This window comes from Bufo gargarizans, chromosome 1 (assembly GCF_014858855.1).
Source record: "Bufo gargarizans isolate SCDJY-AF-19 chromosome 1, ASM1485885v1, whole genome shotgun sequence".
NCBI classification, from domain to species: Eukaryota; Metazoa; Chordata; class Amphibia; order Anura; family Bufonidae; genus Bufo; species Bufo gargarizans.
Genome location: NC_058080.1, coordinates 464887287 through 464908798, shown reverse-complemented (window position 1 = coordinate 464908798; position 21512 = coordinate 464887287). Strand labels below are relative to the sequence as shown.

At 47.3% G+C, this 21512-nt stretch overlaps 1 protein-coding gene across 1 annotated transcript in view; it reads left to right on the top strand.

The window, feature by feature from the left end:
* IPO4 (importin 4) overlaps positions 1-21512 on the top strand; it is a 133847-nt gene that overhangs the window by 68382 nt on the left and 43953 nt on the right. Inside the window, exons 14-24 of the mRNA XM_044273143.1 lie at positions 546-675; positions 1527-1640; positions 1821-1934; positions 2045-2168; positions 3736-3847; positions 4893-5002; positions 17116-17193; positions 17570-17627; positions 20400-20505; positions 20628-20821; positions 20900-20944. Coding sequence (XP_044129078.1) covers positions 546-675; positions 1527-1640; positions 1821-1934; positions 2045-2168; positions 3736-3847; positions 4893-5002; positions 17116-17193; positions 17570-17627; positions 20400-20505; positions 20628-20821; positions 20900-20944 — 1185 coding nt within the window. The remainder of the gene's footprint in view (positions 1-545; positions 676-1526; positions 1641-1820; positions 1935-2044; positions 2169-3735; positions 3848-4892; positions 5003-17115; positions 17194-17569; positions 17628-20399; positions 20506-20627; positions 20822-20899; positions 20945-21512) is intronic.

Sequence of the window (21512 nt, the reverse complement as noted above, 5' to 3'; positions counted from 1 at the left end):
AAAAGTCAAGGGAAACACATTCTTCATAAGGAATTTCACATGTCTTGTAGGTAAATCATTTTGATTTTAACAAACCACAGACCAGTTTAAATGAGCAATGTACTTCAATGATTAGTCCTAAAAAATATTATAAAATAAGTCTCTGATCATTTTTGGACCAATGGAACATATTTCAGTTGAACGTGATTGGTTTCTCAGTGTAGAATTAGGGTACGGCCACACGGTCAGGTTTCTTGCCTACAATTTTGGAATGCAAAACCAGGAGTAAATTCAAATAGTAGGAGAAGTTGTATCTGTTCTTTATACTTTCTCTGCTTTTAAGATCCATTCCCTATTTTGTCTTCCAAAACTTCATGCAGAAACCTGACCATGTGGCTGTACCCTTGCTGTTCTCATTTAGTTAGCTCTTGTTTTTTTTTTTTTTTTACTGGCTTGGCCGAATTCTCATTACTTCTGACTAACCTTAGGTAATACCTTTTAGGTTACTTTATTTAGGTCGCTATTCCTTACAATTCTAATTCTAGCCTTTTGCCTCTGTTTTGTAGCCTGATATCAGTGGTTATTCCGATTCTGTCCTTCCGTTGCTGTTAGAATATTTGTCACGTGTGGATCAATCTCATACGGCTCACCTCACTAAGGCATACTATGCTCTTGAAAACTTTGTGGAAAACCTTGGTAAGAGTTGAGGCTATCACTTTTATCTGTATATATCAATAGGAATAAAATAGGATAATAAAAAGTTGTGCTCAAGTCAGAGTTGAGGCTAAGGCTACTTTCACACTAGCGTTCGGGGCTCCGCTTGTGAGTTCCGTTCAAAGGCTCTCACAAGCGGCCCCGAACGCTTCCGTCCAGCCCTAATGCATTCTGAGTGGATGCGGATCCGCTCAGAATGCATCAGTCTGGCAGCGTTTGGCCTCCGCTCCGCTCAGCAGGCGGACACCTGAACGCTGCTTGCATCGTTCGGGTGTCCGCCTGGCCGTGCGGAGGCAAACGGATCCGTCCAGACTTACAATGTAAGTCAATGGGGACGGATCCGTTTGAATATGACACACTATGGCTTAATTTTCAAACGGATCCGTCCCCCATTGACTTTCAATGTAAAGTCTGGACGGATCCGTCTGAGGCTACTTTGACACTTCGAATTTTTTTTACAATATAATGCAGATGGATCCGTACTGAACGGATCCACCGTCTGCATTATATGAGCGGATCAGTCTCAGAACGGTCCGCTCTGAACGCAAGTGTGAAAGTAGCCTAAAGCTGTTGCACATCAAGACTTGTGTTATTGTGAATGGAGGAGCGGTGAGTAACATGTAGCTAAGGACTTGTTCTAATTTTTTGTGGTATAGAAGAAAAATAATTGACGTAAAAATAATCATTTTCCTCATTGTCTATTGAGTGTTTGTGTTTAAATAAGCTCCAGGATGTCTTGTGGCATAAGAGACCATGTTGTGTAATGCTTCATTGTAAGTAGGTGTGATGCATCCAAATGCTTTCTGATACTGAACTATGCAATGTTAATGCAGGTAGTAAGATTAAGCCGTACCTCCCCACCTTGATGGAGCGGATACTGAGTTCTCTGAGCAGCTCAGACAATATCAGATTGAAGGAACTTTCAGTGAGTGCTCTGGGTGCCATCGGTGAGTGCATACTTCAATCTTTTTCTTGACCCAGTAAATTGTTCTTTCCAACATTTGTGTGGTGGATTTTCTGCATGTTTTCTACTGTCCAAGATGTAGCCACCATTTTGTCAGGGTTTTTCTTTTGCTGCTCACTTTTTTACTTGGACCCATACTACACCTCTTTTTTTCTTTTGTTAGCCAATGGAGCAGAAATGCTGCTCTGCCCATATTTCCCTTCTATAATGGAGGTATTGAAAGTGCATTTGGTACAGACAACAGAAGAAGGAAGACCTGTTCAGATTCAGTGTTTAGGTGGGTAGAATAGATAATAAAAAGGGCATTATGTGTTATTTATTTACTCTAATCTTAGCTCTTCATTTGTTTTCTTTTCTCGTTAATGTTTTTTTGTCTTTAATTGTCAGAAACCCTTGGGGTTCTGGTCTACACTCTAGGTAAAGAGACCTTCCTACCCTTGACAGAAGACTGTTGCCTCCTGGGACTACAATTATGTGATAGAATTGATGACCCAACTATAAGAAGCTGTGCGTAAGTAACAACACTTTCCAGAACTCCAGATGGCAACTAAAATGGTTGCAAATGCACTAAAAAATTTTAATTTGACTTCTGTTTTTAGGACCATGTACAGAATTCAGCCCTTCATCAGGTTTCTGAAAATGATTTCTTTGTTTTGCATGTCATCATATGACGTTTCACAGTGAAATAGGTTTTTCATATGCAACAGTTTAAGGCCTCTTTCACACGGATACGGTGGTTCCGCAATACATCGGTCACCAGCCGTGTGCATTCTGCATCACTGATGCGGACCCATTCACTTGAAAATCTGGAGATGCGGTGCGTAACGGAACCCCACAGAAGCACTACGGAGTGCCTCTGTGGTGTTTCATTCCGTACTTCCGTTATGTAAAAAGATGGCACTTGTTCTATCTTTTTGCAGAACGGACGGATCGCTGACCCCATACTAGTGAATGGGCCTGCAATCCGCATGTGGCTGCCCCACAGTCGGGGCCCGTGCATTGCGGACCGCAATTTGCGGTACACAGAACAGGCACGGAGTCCTTACGTTCGTGTGAAAGAGGCTTAATAGTGACCACTAATACACCTTTTTACTGACTTAAACAGAGAGGGTTTTAGCTAAACAGCTTGCTTTAATCAATCATTACATGTACTTAAAATGGTGCATTAAAACTATAACTTGTCCTGCAAAAAATAAGACCTCATACAAGTACATTGATGAAAAAACTAAAAAGTTATATAGCTCTTGGAATGCAACTTTTAAAATGCAATCCATCAGTGGTGATTGTACTTGCACGTTATAGGAAAAAGCATCGGCCTCTCTGGTGGCCGGGACCATGGGAGCTCACCTAGGCTGGTGCTTTTTCCTATATTGTGCAAGCAGGACCACCACTTATGGATTGCAGGGTGGTCTGTAACCATGGAAACGAAAAGTGTATAATGTGATGGAAAAATATGAATCCAGCCAGCAAAGAAAGCAATATGGATCATAACAATACATAAGTAAGTGGCTTGTATTAACTTTGTCTACATGATAAATGCCACTTACTGAAGTGAGACAACCCCTTTAGGTTTGCTGGTGCCCCTAGTCATGTTCCCCATTTATATGAAGCGACAGAAACTTTATGCGTACATACGCCCAGATATCTCTGCCAGTCCCATCGAGTTGAATGGAGTTGCAGTTCTAGTGATCAGACACTTAGAATATAAGTTGATGTAATAGTAGAACCCCTTTTAACCTCTTTGAGATGACTTCCTCAAAATTGCATTGGGAAACGTTCTTATAGGCGAGTGGTCTTCTCAGTGAAGATGGTCAGTATGCATATATATGTGGAACTGAAATTTTGTCACAGGAAACTGGTCCTGGATAACAGGGGGACTTCTCAAAAGGTGAAGAAGATTTTTGGGAGAAGTTTCATGGTATGTCACTAGTTGTTGAGGAATTAATGCCGTGTGAACCACACCTACAGAATAAGAAGAACTTTCTAATAGTTTACACTGATACAACCTTAGTTCTGTATCATCTGTTCATATTGTAATATTGCCTTTGTGGTAAATATAATGGCCTGTGTTGTTACAGCTATAGTCTGTTTGCTGCCCTTTCTGGAGTTATGGAAGATAACATTTCTCATCATCTGGAAAAAATTACAACGATGATGCTGCTGTCTCTAAAGTCGAGGGAAGGAATAGTGGTGAGTTTAAATGGGGAAAACTGTGGCATATGAAACTCAGGCCAGCTTCAGAGGGACGTATTTTGGAGCATGTATTACCAGAGCTACACTCAGACCCCACATAGTTCTATTGAACCAAACATACATTACCATGAAATCCTATCGGCTGCTTCCACCCGCCTCTTCCCAGGGGTATACACGGATATATGCCCACTCAGTTTACCAATATACATATGTCAGACTCTCTCAGGCAACACACAACATTAAGCACGACTCCCCAGATTTCTATTAAATTTACAATTATTTTAAGAGAAAGAAATTAAAAAATGTTTAAAGTTGAGCTCCACCTCACCCACTTTATCCAACTTTTGTATCAGAGGAAGTGAAACCGATGCTTCATAAATATGGCTCTCATTCCGAACAACATGTTTCTCAATATATTTACACCAGACAACTGGTGTAAATACCTAGACAAAACTTCTGCTTCTCTTCACATTGTATGTTATAAAACTGGCTGCCTGCAGCCACCACTAGGAGGAGCTCAGTGTATGGGAATTTATCTAGTTACTCTTGTAGCTGTAAAATATCTCTGCACTGAGGTCCCCCTAGTGGCAGCTGATGGAAAGTACAGTAAATCTATATTGGGAGCAGGAGAAGCAGTTCAATGCCAGGCCCCGTAGCAATTGCATGGTCTGCCTCTATGGTAGGTACGCCACTGCCCCCACCCCTCAACTTACACAGCATGGGTAGCACTTACAATCTGAGGTAGCCTGCAGCCTCACCACCTTCTCCACATCTTTAGTGATATTGCTACCAAAGAAAAGCTTTTTAGTGGACTGAAGGGCTTCCTGATACTTTCAGAGAAAATGGCATCAACCAGCAACTCTTTCCACTAATAAAATACAGTATATTGAAAAGTTTCTGGGTCTGTTTTTTTTTTTTATATTGGATCCAGTATTGGACAATATGCCATTGTCCTATAAAGGCATCCAAATCTGAAAAGCTGATTAGAAGAACTCATTTAGACTAATGTCCTCTCCTTTTATTTATTCCTTTAAACAAAAAGATCCAGTATAATGAGAATCGCACCTTCAAGTTGTTTGATGATGAAACAGATGAAGATGATGTTGCCATTAATGAAGAAGATGAAGAAGAGGAAGATCCAGACATTGAAGGGTATGCTAAAACATTTTTTAGTGGCAGCAAATGGAAAATGTTTGTTTTTGATACGTATCAGTGATTGACAGCAAACAGTGTTATTATTCAGACATTTCCAAAATCAACCCTAGTTAACTTTAAGGAAAGCCTGTGCTGTAGGCCTGAGTGGCCAAAGGTTCTAATGCCCTCACTGAAGTCAACCCTAGTGACAGACATGCTGATTCCAGTGGTATGTCACTCCTGAACTTCTTGCCAAGAACTTATTGTGTAATAGTTTTAGCCTGTATATGGGCATGAGCTGCTGACCACTGGAATGAGCGGGTTTGTCATTCCTTTATTTTTCCCTTAGTGAGGGCAGCATGTAGTTTATGATGAGCTTCCTTTTAGGGTTGTTTTGATTTTGATTATTTTTCGATAACATAAAAAAGTATTGCGATACTCTATACCATTCGATACCACGCAAAAAAAATAAAACACCCAAAAGAGCTGCGTGCATTCCGCATTTTATGGAACATCCGGCCCATAATAGAACAGTGTGATCCTATTTTTTTGCTGGGGGGGGGAACAAGGTGACTAAAAAAAAAAAAAACATGGCGAATCGCGCAGTTTTATATATTTAAAAAAAAAAAAAAATTTAATAGTTTGGACTTTTCGGATGTGGCGATATGTAATATGTTTATTTATTATTTATATATTTTATATGTAAAATTGGGAAAGGGGGTGATTAATACTCAATATTTTGGTGTGTGTGTGTGTATTTTATTTTATTTTTTACTTTTTATTTAATACCTATTTCCCCCCTTTGGGGCTAGAGCCTAGGATCTTTTGATCCCTTGTCCTATTCACCCTATTAGGGTGAATAGGACTTCACACTCTCCCTGCTGCTCTGTGCACAGTAGATACAGCAGCAAGGACATTACCATGGCAGCCAGGGCTTCAGTAGCGTCCTGGCTGCCATGGTAACTGATCGGAGCCCCAGGATTACACTGCTGGGGCTCCGATCAGAAGTTGCCACTGCACCACCAATTAGGAGGAGGGGACCCTGTGGCCTCTGCCACTAATGATTTTATTACTGGGGGGTTGAGGGGAGGGGGCGCACTGCCCCACCACTTAATTTAATACGGGGGGGGAGAGCGTAGTGCGCCGCCATTGATAATTAACATTTAATACAGGAGGCGGGTGCGGCACTTGAGGGGTTAACTGCCGCTGATCGCAGCTCGCCAGCACCTGCCTCCTGGATTTGTTTTAAACTTTACTTTCATTGGTGGCATAGTGCACCCGCCCCTCTCTCCTCATTGGTGGCAGCAGCGGCACAGGAGGGACGTAGAGACTGCTTCCTTCTCCCCTGTGCTGCTGAGGAGGACACGGAGCGTGCTGAGAGCAGCGCTCTCCATGTTCACTGATACTAGACTGCGCAACAGCGAAGCCTAGTATCGAAAAAAAAAAAGGCAAATCCCGGTATCGAGGTCGATACCAGACAAAAGTATCAATTGGGTATCGAAAATACCCAAAACAACCCTACTTCCTTTACCTTTGGTCAGCCCGAGCAGTATATTTACCAGTTGTGCTGGCCAAAGAAGAGGACATACAATTGCACTGTCCACAGTGTCCCTATACAACATAGTTGGTTCTGGACCTCTTCCTTCAGTATTAGTGAGCATCATATCATTAGCAACTTACATGGAAGGTATTCTCTTTATTTTCTATTAGAAGTATATATTTCTGTTCTGTTTAATTTCTGATCGTATATTTTCATGCATGCATGCTTTTTGAGGCAGTCATTAGTCTGAGATTTGACTGTGGCTCATTAACCATCATCTGCAGGCAACTAGATATAAGAAGACTGTGACAGGTAATGAGTCATTGAAATATATGGGAGAGTTTTGTAGGCATGCTCTATATCCTATGTAGCTGTTGGTGTGAGGGGAAGAGGACCTGAGCTTTCTCCATTACTTATAGTCACTACATCTAGTGGGTCAGGGCAACATGACTGACACAGAATTAGGTCAGGGCGACATGAGAGGGCTGGGGGGGGGGGGGGCTACCGCTCACAAACAGGGACAGGGAAACCGCGTAAGTGGTGTCTTTATGACCTGTGCACAGACGTCACCCCAGAGCAGACATTACTAGAGGTCAGTTACCTCATGGGGGAAGAGTTATATGCAACATAATACTGAACGGTCCATTCCCCTCAGAGCAGTCCGACTGCTCTGAGGGGAATGGACCGTTCAGTATTATGTTGGCCCAGAAGTCGGGGCCTCGATTTTTGAGGCGGCCAGGGCTTATCGCGGCAGGTGGGCGGGGCTTATCGGAGGCCCTCCAGACAACAAAAAAATTGGTGAAAAGGGAGAGGAGCGACGACACCCAGGGCCCTTGGACAGGCCGGGAGAAAACGCGGCTTAGTCCCGGCAAAAGCCGGGGACTAAAGTAGCTAGAAGGGCTGGAGAGGGAGCCAGGAGGGCCAGGGAGAAGAGTTTTCCCCTCCCCCTGGGAAACAGGGGGGTAGAAGGCACCCAGAACCCCGGCTAAGGTAAACCACCCCCAGGCCACAGAGGAAACTAACCTGGGGACCCCAAAGCCTTGGGGCAGGACAGGGACGGGGATGATGCTCACCATCAGACGTCTTCGAGCTCCGCAGGGTCACCCTATCAACAGACTCAACACAGGGACCGTGGGAATGCCGGCATGCCACTGCGGATGCTATCAATGGGGACTGGGTGACCGGTGAGGTACCTTAGTATGCGCCCACAGGGGGTGCAACTAAAGTGGCAGCCCACGATGGAGCACTTGCCTGCAGCAGGAGAAAACCTGCAGAAGAGAGAAAAAATAAAATAGCAGCAAGACCTGCAGGAAAAAAGCAGGTCAGGTCTGCCTCCTACGGACACTAGACTAAAATTGAATAACCTAGTGCTGTGGAGAGGGTACAGCCCACCTTGGCGGAGCCAACCTTTTTGATGTCTAGTGCCTCCTAGTGGTAGCTAGGTATATACCCTTGGTACGGTGTCCCCCCAATGCCATTAACGAGAAAATAAATATATATATAAAGATAATGTCTTATTTTCGGGGTAACACGGTAGTTGAATGGACATCAGGACGCTCCCCACCCCTGGCGGCCCTGGAAGGGGGAGTAGATCCAAGATTAGGATATGCCCCAACTTTGGTGCTAATGAGGAAAGTGTGGGCTAAGGCTAAAGTGCTTCTTGGGGTCTCAGGACTTCAAAATATGTCTCCCATATGAAACAATCCTGTCTCACCAGAACTTTCCCAACTGAAGGGATTATCTCTATGGGAAAGGAAAGGGATTTGAAACATTGGACAATTGTACTCCCAGGGCCTCCTGAAGCAATTTCAGCAATTGTGCTATGAGTTCGCTCTACCCTCAAGTCATTTCTCACACTTTTTGCTTAGTGTCTGCCTCCTAGTGGCAACAGCTATACCTTTTGGTCTTGCTTGTGTTTTTATAAACAGAAGAGAAAAAGATTTAATGGTGGGTACAAAAAAAAAGGAGATTTTTGTGAAACTCACCTGTAAAATCTTTTTCTCGTCTTTTCCATTGGGGGACACAGACCATGGGTATAGCTTAGAGGTATTACTAGGAGGGACACTATGCAAAAACGAAGCTCCTCCTCCTCGGGCTATACCCCCAGACACCTCCAGGAGGACTTCAGTCGTTGCAAAAGCAGTAGGAGAAGGAGAACTGAAAAAACCACAATGGAAACCAACACACCAACTAAACAAAAAAAGCGGGCGGGAGCTGTGTCCCCCAATGGAAAAGACGAGAAAAAGATTTTACAGGTGAGTTTCACAAAAATCTCCTTTTCTCGTACATTCCATTGGGGGACACAGACCATGGGACGTCCAAAAGCAGTCCATGGGGTGGGAAAAACCAACACCGCCAGGAGAAAAAACGTCCAACCGTTAAACGGGCACCACGGCCTGCAATACCCTGCGCCCGAGGACAGCATCAGCCGAAGCCAGCGAGTGCAACTGATAAAACTTTGTGAACGTATGCAAGGACGACCAAGTGGCAGCCTTACACAACTGGGAGGCGGAGGCGCGATTGCGTCTGGCCCAGGAAGCTCCCACTGCCCTTGTGGAGTGAGCGGTAATCCGCGACGGGGGAACCTGACCACGAGCGCGATAGGCCGCAGCAATAGCGGAACGGATCCACCGCGCCACAGTAACCTTGGAAGCCGCCAGACCCTTACGAGACCCCTCGGGAACCACAAAGAGGGAGTCCGAACGACGAAAGGAGGCGGTGGCCCCCAGATACACTTTCAGGGCCCTGACGACGTCCAGGGAGTGGAGAGCACGTTCCTTGGGGTTCGCCGGAGAAGGACAAAAAGAGGGCAGGACAAGATCCTCGTTAAGGTGGAACGGGGAAACCACCTTGGGCAAAAAAGAAGGAACCGGCCGTAGCACCACCTTATCCTGGTGGAAGACCAGAAAAGGCTCCCGACAGGAAAGCGCGGCCAGCTCCGAAACCCTCCTGATGGAGGTAATGGCCACCAGAAAAACCACCTTCCAGGTGAGGAAGACTAGGGAGACCTCCCTCAGAGGCTCAAAAGGCGCATCCTGAAGGGCGCGCAGGACCAGGTTAAGATCCCAGGGGGGTAAGGGAGCAACATACGGAGGAACCGAATGCGCCACCCCCTGCAGGAAGGTTCTCACTGGCCCCAAAAAGGCAATAGACCGTTGAAAAAAGACCGCCAAGGCCGAAACCTGACCCTTCAAAGAACTGAGCGACAGCCCCACCTCAACGCCGGACTGTAGAAAGGCCAGCACCACCGGAACAGAGAAACGAAGCGGCGGAAAACCCGACCTCACAAAAGGTTAGATAGGCCCTCCAGGTGCGATAATAGATCCGCGAAGAAGCCGGCTTTCGAGCTCTGATCATGGTTCTCACCACTGCATCAGAGAAGCCTCTCTTCCTCAGGATGTAGGTCTCAATAGCCACGCCGTTAAACGCAACTGACGTGAATTCTGGTGGAAGAGCGGTCCCTGAGATAGAAGATCCTCTCTGTCGGGAAGAGGCCACGGAACGTCCGCTAACATTCGGACGACGTTGGAGAATCAGGCGCGGCGAGGCCAATCCGGAGCGATAAGAATGGTTAGTATCCCCTACGCCTCGATCTTGCGCAGCACCTTCGGCAACAGAGGAAGTGGAGGGAAGACATAGAGGAGGTCGAATCGCTGCCAAGGAGACACCAGCGCGTCCACTCCGCACGCCCTTGGGTCCCGAGCGCGGGCCAGGAACACCGGCACCTTGTTGTTTAGCCGGGACGCCATTAAATCCACGTCCGGACGGCCCCATCGGCGGCAGATGTCCTCGAACACCTCCGGATGTAGGGACCACTCTCCCGGATCCACCTTGGTGCGGCTCAGAAAATCTGCCGTCCAGTTGTCGACGCCCGGAATGTACACCGCCGACAACACTGGAACATGAGACTCCGCCCATAAGAGGATCCTCGCCACCTCCTGCATCACTGCCCGACTGCGCGTTCCGCCCTGATGATTGACGTAGGCCACAGCCGTGGCATTGTCCGACTGAACACGCACCGGCCGAGCCGCAAGGAGGGAAGTCCAGTGGGAGAGGGAGTTGAAGATCGCCCTTAGTTCCAAAACGTTTATCGGAAGACGGGATTCCTCCGTCGACCAGACCCCCTGAACTGTGAGGTTCCGGAGAACGCCTCCCCAACCGATGAGGCTGGCATCGGTGGTGACTATCGTCCAGGAGAACGGAAGGAAGGACCTCCCTGATGAGAGATTCGGGGAGGCCTGCCACCAGGGGAGAGACAACCGAACGTGCCGGGACAGGCGGACGGGAGCGTCCAGACCACGAGAGGTCTTGTCCCATAGGGCAAGAATCCACAGTTGTAACGGTCGAGTGTGGAACTGGGCATACGGAATCGCCTCGAAGGAGGCGACCATAAGGCCCAGAACCCGCATGCACTCCCGAATGGTGGGACAAGGAGCTGGTAGAAGGAGCGACACCGCCCTCCGAATCTGAGAGGACTTGGAATCCGGAAGAAACACCCGAGAACTCGAGGTGTCCAAAATCATCCCCAGGAAGGAGAGTCTCTGGGAAGGGTGCAGAGAGGATTTTGGTAGATTGATCAGCCACCCGAACCGTTCTAGAGATTGAACGGTAATTCGGACGCTGTCCTCGGCCTGTGGAAGAGACGGGGCTTTTATCAAGATGTCGTCCAGGTAGGGCAACAACGAGATGCCCCTGGTGCGAAGAAGCGCCATGAGAGGCGCCAAAACCTTGGTGCAAACACGAGGGGCGGTCGCCAACCCAAAAGGCAGGGCGACGAACTGGTAATGACGACCCCAGATGGCAAAACGCAGAAAGCGATGGTGAGACTTCGCAATCGGGATGTGTAAGTAGGCGTCTTGAATGTCCACAGACGCGAGAAATTCCCCCGGAAGCAGAGAAGCAATAACGGAGCGAAGGGACTCCATGCGAAACTTCCGCACCCTTAGAAACTTGTTCAGAAGCTTCAGATCCAGTATCGGGCGCACCGACCCCTCCTTCGGAACGACGAACAGGTTTGAGTAAAAACCTGTTCCCTGTTCCTCCGGGGGAACGGGAAAAATGACACCCCGGTCCAGAAGAGAGGAGACCGCCAAAAGGAGGTCCGAGGCCCTGGCTGGATCCCCCGGAACGCGAGACGGGAAAAAGCGTTCCGGTGGGCTGGACGAGAACTCCAATTTGTAACCGGACGTCACAATCTCCAGAGCCCAGGCGTCCTGAACGTGAGCCCTCTAGACCTGCTGAAAGGAGAGCAAACGGCCCCCCTTCATGCGGAGGGTTGCTTGGGAGCAGGGGGACGGGTTGACTGTGCCCGTGGTCGCCAAGAGGGCTGGGGTTTGAAGAAAGGCTTCTTGCGGGATTCCTGGGATCCCCCAGCCGACGAGGACGAAGACGTCCTGGCTGTGGAGAAGCGACGAAAGGACTGGCCCCGGAACCCTGAAGCCCGAGATCGAAAGGGCCGTTTGGATCTGGGTTGAGGCAGATGAGTACTCTTGCCCCCCGTTGCGGCAGAAATGAATTCGTCCAACTGGGCTCCAAAGAGTCTAGATCCTTCAAAGGGAAGGTTAGCGAGGGAACGCTTGGAAGAAGCATCAGCATCCCACACCTTCAACCAAACCTCTCTACGCTGAATGACCGAGAGGGCCGAAATACGGGCAAATAGGGAACCGATATCCATTGAAGCCTCACAGAGATATATTTAGAAGCCTGAGACATTTGGAGAATAAATTCCAAAGTGTCTGCAGGGGCGCCCTGTTCCGTCAGATCCTGGTGGTGGCGCCGCAACCACGCCGTAAGGGCTCTGGCAACCCAAGCCGACGCAAAAGCCGGTCGCAGGGAAGTGCCCGCCAGAGAGAAGATGGACTTGGAAAGTGAATCCAGGCGTCTGTCCACCGCATCCTGCAGGGAGGAACCGTCTAGGACAGGAAGGGCCGTGTTCTTGGCCAACCTGGCCACCGGAGGATCTACCTTAGGGGAAGAAGTCCACTTTTCCACCGAGTCAGAGGGGAAAGGGGAAAGCGTATCCATGCGCTTGGTGGCCGAAAATTTCTGATTGGGTCGGTCCCAAGCCTTTGATATGACCGCTGTGAATTCCTCATGAACGGGGAACACCGCGGATTCGGGCCTTTTGGGCGGAAAGAGGGAGAACTCCCGACTAGTGGAGGGAGTGGAATCTCCGTGGATATTAAAAGTGTCACGGACAGCCTCCACCAATTCGGATACCATGGTGGAAAGCTTAGGCAGGGGTTCCCGCTCCGTGGCCTCGTCCGATCCGGACAATTCCCCTTCGGATTTGCGCTCCCCACGAGAGGGAGAATCAACCGGGCATGTCTCAAGGCGTGGGGGAGAAGCGGAGTCATCCGATGAGGAATGCTGCCGCTCACGCTGCCTCTTAGACGTCAGACGCCCCCTGTGAGAATCACTGAGAGGAGATGGAGCGGTGGACGCCACTGGAGTAGTAGCTGCCATACGCTCCATGAAGGACATGGCTGCCTTGGCAACTAGGGCCAGATCCGCTGCCGCACTAGACATGGCAGAAGCCCAGGCGGGTACCGCCGGTTCCGCAGGGGCAGAGGGAGGACTGGGCTGAGCAAGAGAAGGAGGCTGATCCTGTCCAGGAGCAGGGCACGAGTCACAGGTGCCAGAGGCAGAAAAAGGCAGAAGGCACACCTTGCATGACCCCAAAAGAGCCTGAGAGGAGGCCTTGGCAGATTTAAGTGCCCCAGGCTTTGGCATGATGGAACCCCACAGTAAAAGATCTCCTACCAGTTGCTGCAAAGATCAGGAGCAGAGCAAGCTGTTCTCCTACCACCCAGGCAACGCTAGCAGAAGTCTCCGGTGTAGAGAGATGAGGAGCTGCACGGCCGTGAGCAAACAGAGTCTCCGGTGTAAGGAGAGTCAGAGCGGCATGCCGAGGCTCCGCCCCCCCGAACGCGTCACTATGGCGCGGAAAAAGCGTGCGAAACAAGCGCGCAAAAATATGCGCGCGCGCGATTTAAACAAACACGTGGTGCAGCAGGGGTTAACGAGGCCATGGAGGAGCGGCCTGCCGGCGGGCGCTGAGAGAGCGCAGCAGCCAAGGCCCGACGAGAGAAGCGCTGAAGCCCACAGTTTAAGGGGGAAGAGATGCCAGTACTCCAGTTCAGGATCCTTCTTCAAGCTCACCCAGGTAGCCACAGACAAACAGACACAGAGGGAGGGGGAGGGACTGGGCCATACTTATCTGCTCAGCATGCTCCCTCGATGTCCAGACCAGCAGGGATGCGCCTCTTCAGACTTCTGACTCCAATCCAGGAGAACAGTGCTCTGGAGGAGGGTAGGCAGCAGGCGTCCCAGCAGCTGGTGGGATGCCAGAGCTGACATGTTGAGCCTGGACCCACTTTTCTTCTGTGGGGGGATGGGAGGTAGCCAGGACACGTCGAAAGACGGTGGCAGACACTCCACGGGGGCCAGGAAAGCGCAATGCTGACCTGCGTCCCCATCTGAACAGAAAAAAAATAACAAACAGGAGAAGAGTAAGCGTCACCTCCTTGGACAGACACTAAGCAAAGACTGAAGTCCTCCTGGAGGTGTCTGGGGGTATAGCCCGAGGAGGAGGAGCTTCGTTTTTGCATAGTGTCCCTCCTAGTAATACCTCTAAGCTATACCCATGGTCTGTGTCCCCCAATGGAATGTACGAGAAATCTAGATTTTACAGCACCAAGTATAGCCTACTCAACCAGATTACGTCAGAGTACCCCCAAGGCTATGATTATACACTGTTCTGCGTATTTAAAAGTACATCATGAGCACAGCCTGAGTATCTCCCTGTGGCACATGCCTTGTAGCTATTACAATTCTTTAAAGTCTTTGACAATGACTGCACTTGTTTTAGGAATTACTGTATTTTTCGCTTTATAAGACGCACAAGCCCCCCCCCCCCCTCCCCTTTCCGTGCGTCTTATAAAGCGGATACTTCGCTGGCCGCTATGCTGCACAGCGCTGCCAGCGAAGTATCAGTGTGGAGGGAGGAGGCGGGGACACTCATGGCGGGGCCGGTGCAGTGACGTCACTATAGTACACCGGGCCCCACAACTGTTAAATACATGCAGACAGCGCAGACCGGCAGCTCCTTCGGTCATGTGACGCCAGCACCGCCTGCTGCAGCTCCCTCCTCATGCGCCGCCTGCCGCAGCTCCCTCGGTCATGCCTGTTCATTCATAAAGTGTGATAAGCAGGCAGGCGGCGCATGACCGAAGGAGCTGCCAGTCTGCGTCGTCTTAATGCTATACTTACGGTACTACAGTAAGTACTGAACAGTGCGGTATACATTTAGATATAGATCGGATTGAATGTATTTAACAGTTGCGGGGCCCGGTGTATTAGAGTAGAGTCACTGCATCGGGCCCCACCATGAGTGTCTCCTCCTCCTCCCTCCACACTGATGCATCTGATGGGGGATCTGTAGATTACACTTATGGGGATCTGTGGATGACAGAAGTCCCCCATCAGTGGCATCCACAGATATCCCCCATCAGTGGCATCCACAGATGTCCCCCCTCAGGGGCATCCACAGATGTCCCCCCTCAGGGGCATCCACAGATGTCCCCCCTCAGGGGCATCCACAGATGTCCCCCCCCAGGGGCATCCACAGATGTCCCCCCCCAGGGGCATCCACAGATGTCCCCCCCCCAGGGGCATCCACAGATGTCCCCCCCCCAGGGCATCACAGATGTCCCCCCCCCAGGGGCATCACAGATGTCCGTCCCCCCCAGGGGCATCCACAGATGTCCGTCCCCCCAGGGGCATCCACAGATGTCCCGTCCCCCCAGGGGCATCCACAGATGTCCCGTCCCCCCAGGGGCATCCACAGATGTCCCGTCCCCCCAGGGGCATCCACAGATGTCCCGTCCCCCAGGGGCATCCACAGATGTGTCCACAATGTCCCGTCCCCCCAGGGGCATCCACAGATGTCCCCCCCCCCAGGGGCATCCACAGATGTCCCCCCCCCCCCCAGGGGCATCCACAGATGTCCCCCCCCAGGGGCATCCACAGATGTCCCCCCCCCCCAGGGGCATCCACAGATGTCCCCCCCCCAGGGGCATCCACAGACCCCCATTAGTTCAAAACCTACCAAAAGCACATCTTTTGGTACAAAATATTTTTTTCTTATTTTCCTCCTCAGAAACCTAGTTGCGGCTTATGAATCCAGTATATGTTAAAATGGCCTACTACAGTCATATTTGTCATACCATACAGGATTGATAGTATGAGTCATTGCTCATGTTCCTTACCATCTGAATTGATTAAGTAGGTCAAACATTTAGAGTATGTATTAGCATTAATAGCCTAACCCTGGATAGCAGAGAGAGATGTCTTCTGATGAGGTTTTTATAAGGTTGAAGAGTTCTTAAAATGGGATATCCATAATTTATTTTTAATTCACACCCGCCCCACTCAGCGATACCTATGAAAAAAGCTATACCTACCTGTTTTCTGCTGCTCTGTTCCAGCTCCGTGGCTCGCGGCACATCTCTGTTGGGTGATGTGCCCCTGGGATACATCACAGCTGAGGCCAGTGATTGGCTGCAGTGGTAGATGTGACCCTGCACGTGCGGAAGTTGACAAACAGGGTTCAGACGTCCAGTGAAGACAGACTGGGAGCCACGTAGTAGAAGCAGAGCAGCAGAGAGCAGTTAAAGGGGTTCTCCGGGAATTAAGAAAATGAAAATACTTAAATATTACTTTATTATAAATATATTACAAATACCTTTCATTATTTATAATGGCTTGTTTTGTCTGGGGAGCAATCATCAGGGGAAACAAAATGGCCTCTGTCCCATTAGTTAACACAAAACCTGTCCTGATCACACATGAGGAAAAGTTACTTTACAACACTGAGGTAAAGAGCTGCCTCGTCCTCTTTGCTTGTCAGGGATTATGATCCTGATTACAGATAAGAACTTTAGCTGAATCTCTAGGGAATTTAGTTCATGAGGAGACATGAAGTACAGAGGGGACGGACAGGTCAGACTGTGGTAATGTGTTGCTGTGGTAATGGAGACTGTAAACAAGAGCTGCTGCTCATTAACCACACCTCACCCTCCTCTCATGTCTCCTCATCATCTCCATTCCCACAGAGACTCACCTGTATTCAGGATCATGATTACTGACAAGCAGAGAGGAGGATGAGGCAGCACTATGGCTGAATGTGGTGAAGTAACTTGTCCTCCTGTCCGATTAGTACAGGTTTTGTGTGTACTGATAGGACGGCGGCCATTTTATTTCTCCTAATGATTGCTCTCTAAACGAAATAAGCCATTCTAAGTAATGAAAGGTATTTGTGAATATATTTATTATAAAATGCTATTTAAGTATTTTCATTGTTTTAATTCCTGGAGAACCCCTTTGAGCATTGCTTTATTCGTGGGCACTGCTGGGTGGGGGTATTAAAAAGAAATCCTGGACAACCTTTGTACTGGCAGTGCAATTCACGAATATTAACTACTCCTTGAATACAGCTACTCATGTTATTATTGTCTGTTTTTTTAGATATTTACTGATAGATTGAAGGCAAATAGATGGTGCTTTATTCTGATATATTGTGTGTCTGCAGATTTATTGTGCAGAATGCATTTGTTGATGAAAAAGAAGAGGCATTCTCTGCTCTAGGGGTGATATCGTTACATGCCAGGTAACTCTTAATATCCCTTCGCTTCTGGTTCTTATCCAGCAGCCTCTTCTTCCTTCTGTCTCTCCTGGTTTGTGTCCTTTTCTCCTCCTAACCCTCAGAAAACCCTTTAATGTAATCTTTATACATGGTAATATTAATGTAATTTTTCCCTCTCCCTTTTTATTTGTGTGTGTCTACTTACTCACTATCCCTTGCATATCTTAATTTTCTTGCTTTGCTACTGTATTTTTATTCCATATAAAATGTTGTCATTTTTCCTTCTCTCTTTTTGGCTGTACATTCATCCTTCTGCCCCTTCGCTATATTGGTTTGCTTCCCACAATATTATTATTTTTCATTATATTTTGTCACATTTTTCTTTAAATTTTTCCTTCAGCTCTTCATTTTTCCCTTATCTTGACTCATGCTTCCAGGAAGTTTTTAAACACATTGAGGTAAGATCACTATTACTGCTGTACGTACGTGAAATTTGAATCAGCAAGATACTAACGTATTTAATTTTAATTTTTTAATTCTTCAAATCTATTAGGATAGTGTTTCTTAACCTTTTTTTAAGCTATGTACTATACCCTCTAGTGACAAGTAACCCCAACAAAATAGTTATAAATATTAAAATAAGTCTTCGATCACACTGTGGTTAGTGGCTTACTTAGAAGCCTCCAGCACAGCATACAGGGCTATTGTTTCTGTCAAAACAATGGACACTGTGTGGAACCCTTGATGGACCCCAATATAACTTGGTGGGATCTGTTGGGTGACATTGTTTTTTGTGTGATAGATTCAGCACAGTCATGGCTTCCATTAATTTATATAGGATACATGCCCAACCAACAGTGTTTCAATCACAAATAGTACATATGGCCACCATCAGCAGACCCAGAAATGCATTCAGAGCCCACATCAGACCTCCTAAATTAAGATAAAGACCCCAGACCATAAACACCCCCTATAAACAGACCACACACTAGATGCCCCTGTAAACAGACCACAAACTAGGCACACCCTCTAAACAGATGTCTCCTCTAAACAGAAACCTTTTTTAAACAAACCCCAGACTCTGTGCCCCGTGTAAGCAGACCCCAGACCAGGCTCAAACTGTAAACAGGCCCCTTTCCAGGCACCATCTGTAAACAGGCACCAGGCCAGGTGCCCCTTGTAAAAAAGACTTCGACCAGGAATAAGCGCCCCTGTAGATGGGCCGCAGGTCAGGCATCCACTGTAAATGAAAACCCCTGACAACGCCATTGTTTTTTAATTCTCTGACCCTTTGCAAAGGTACATGATGTAAAATGTAGTGAAGATAATCTTTCCAGTGACTGTATTTTTGTGAGTGCTACTTTAAGCAGTCCAAATTAGGGATCGACATTCTGTGAATTTTCATTTTTGGAAAAAAAATAAAATAAAAAATCCTACGCAAATCTGCTGAAAATGAATATGTTTATTGTTAACGTGTAGTTGTTTTTTTTGTAAATCTTTCTTTTTCATTTATAATTAATATATATATATATATATATATATATATATATATATATAATATTTTTATTTTTGTTACTTACTTTTAGCACCCTTAGGGACTAGAACCCCTGTCCTATTCACCCTGATAGAGCACACAGCACCAGGGAGCTGACTATGGCAGCCAGGGCTTCAATAGCGTCCTGGCTGCCATGGTAACCGATCGGAGCCCCAGGCTTACACTGCTGGGGCTCCGATGGGAACTGTCACTGAGGAGGAGGGGAGAGGGGAACCCGAGGCCACTGCCACCAATGATTAATACGGGGGGGGGGGGGGGGGGGGCTTGGGTGGGGAGGGCGCACTGCGCCACCAATGAAGATAACTCTCATATTAATTCATATACAGGAGGCGGGAGCTGGCTGCAGAATCACATAGCCAGCTCCTGACCTCTATGACAAGTAGCTGTGATCTGCGGTAGATAACCCCTCAGGTGCTGCACCTGAGGGGTTAACTGCCGCAGATCGCAGCTACTTGTCATAGAGGTCAGGAGCTGGCTATGTGATTCTGCAGCCAGCTCCCGCCTCCTGTATATGAATTAATATGAGAGTTATCTTCATTGGTGGCGCAGTGGCCACAGCCCCTGCTCTCCTCTTGTCCTTCCTCCTCTTACTGGTGGCAGTGGCACAGGGGGAGGGAGATGCTGCTTCCTTCTCCCCTGTGCTGCTGAGGGAACACGGATCGCGCTGACAGTAGCGCGATCCTTGTTCCCGATTCGTTATAGGAATATCTGCAAAATAGATGCAGTTACCGATAACTTTCAAAATACTGAATATCGTCCGATAATATCGGTAAAACCAATAATCGGTCGATCCCTAGTCCAAATGCATCCAGCTTAGATTCCTTTTTGCATGGATCTGTGGTCATCAGGAACAAAGCAGACACTCCGATTCACTTTCAGATCATCAGAAGAGATGAGGGTTATATTTACATGTAGCAATCACCTTCACTGTATGGGGACAAGCGATTGATTCCTAAAGGCGTTGCTGGATAAGATATGCTAGTTTGTTTTAGTTATTTACTTTAAAGCGGTATTCCGGTTATCATAAATATAACTTATGTTTTAGATTAATTCATCATCAATAATTTCCTAGTATAATGTAAATTTCACATATTTACCGTTCAGTAGTTCTAAAAGTAGTCTTCTTCCTCTGCTATTCACTGTGTTTTCTCATAAATTACCATGGGATCGACCTGTAGTTCTGAGCCTTTGTTAGGTCGAGCATGCTCAGTGTGTTGCTATCAATTCTCTAGCTAAATGTCTTGTGAAACAAAGGGCGTGTTAGTGTGCTGGTGATCACTGAGTAGAGGGGGCGTGACCAGACTAATATCAGGCAGCCAATCAATAAACATCAACTCACAGCAGGAAAGCTAGGGATTGTGGGGATTGTAGTCTTTGTAGTTTTGTGAGGGAAGATCGGGCACCATGATACTCTGTGTGTTGCAGGCTTACACAGGAAGCTAGACAAGTGGATTGCAAGGTAAATCGAAGCTTTGGTTATATGTATAGGTATGGGTTCTGGTTGGGTCACAGCTGGCAGCCTTAATGCGTTTTTTGAAAAATTAAGTTACTTTACCGGAATACCCTTTTAATCATTTATATGGCGCGGACATATTCCGCAGTGCTTTACAGACATTATTATTACTTGATGGGAACAACTCGAAGTAAATTCAAATATCTGTTTCCTTTTACTCAGTCACCACATAACACTGTCCGGAAATCGGCATATGAAGCTGTAGGGAAATTTGTGCGCTCAATGCACCTTGTATGCCAGAAGAACCCTAATGAGCAGAGTGCCAAAGGTGAGTGGTACAAATATATAATGTCATAAAAAGCAGAAACGAGTAAGAAAATTGGTTTAATGTGTTTTTATAAATAATTATTTTCCCATCTTCTTCTTCTTTTTTTTTTTTTTTTTTAACAGTTTTACTTCAGCTTCTGGAAATTGTTATCCCTGCCTACCTGCAGGGTGCGGTGCAAGATAAGGAACGTGAAGTGGTAATGACCATCCTAGAGTCTTTAAACAATGTACTAAAAGATGTGAAGGAACCTTGCGTGGGTGGACCTGAGCAGCTTGGAAGAATATGTGATGTCATCAAATTAGTGCTACAGAGCAAGGTCTGTGACTTCAATACACGTATCTTAACAGTGCAGCATAATAAATAGTATATCTGATCTTTTTTTCTCTACCTTCAGACTGCATGTCAGGATGAGGCTGAAGATAACGAGGATGAACAACAGGTAGACATTTTTTCATCAGTATAAATACAGTTTTATTTTATATATTTTTTTCACAAACACATTAGGGGAGATTTTTAGAGATCTAGACTGGCATTTCTTACTACAGTCTTGATCTCCTGTGCACTGGACTGAGATGTGGCTTATTTACTAAGGCACATCTATGGCCATCTGTACACTTAAAGGGAACCTGTCATCAACTTTATGCTGACCTCACTGAGGGCCACATAAATTAGTGACAGAAATGCTGATGTCAGCGGTGTCACTCATGAGCTAAAAGTAAGTGATTGCCGAGAACCAGCATCATAATCATTGCAGCCCAGGCCTTGAGAAGAGTCACATCTGCCTGAGAAGAGTCCTGGTTATACATAATGTCCTGCTCTCCTGCCCACCTACTGATGATTGGCAGTTCTCTCCTAGAGAGATGGGGAGAAAACTAGGTAGAAGCCTCTCATCAGCAGGTGGGCAGGAGAGCAAGAATTCATGGATAACCAGGACTCTTCTCAGGTGGCCGGGACTCTTTTCCAGGCCCAGTCTGCAATGATTGTGATGTTGGTTCTCGGCAACCACT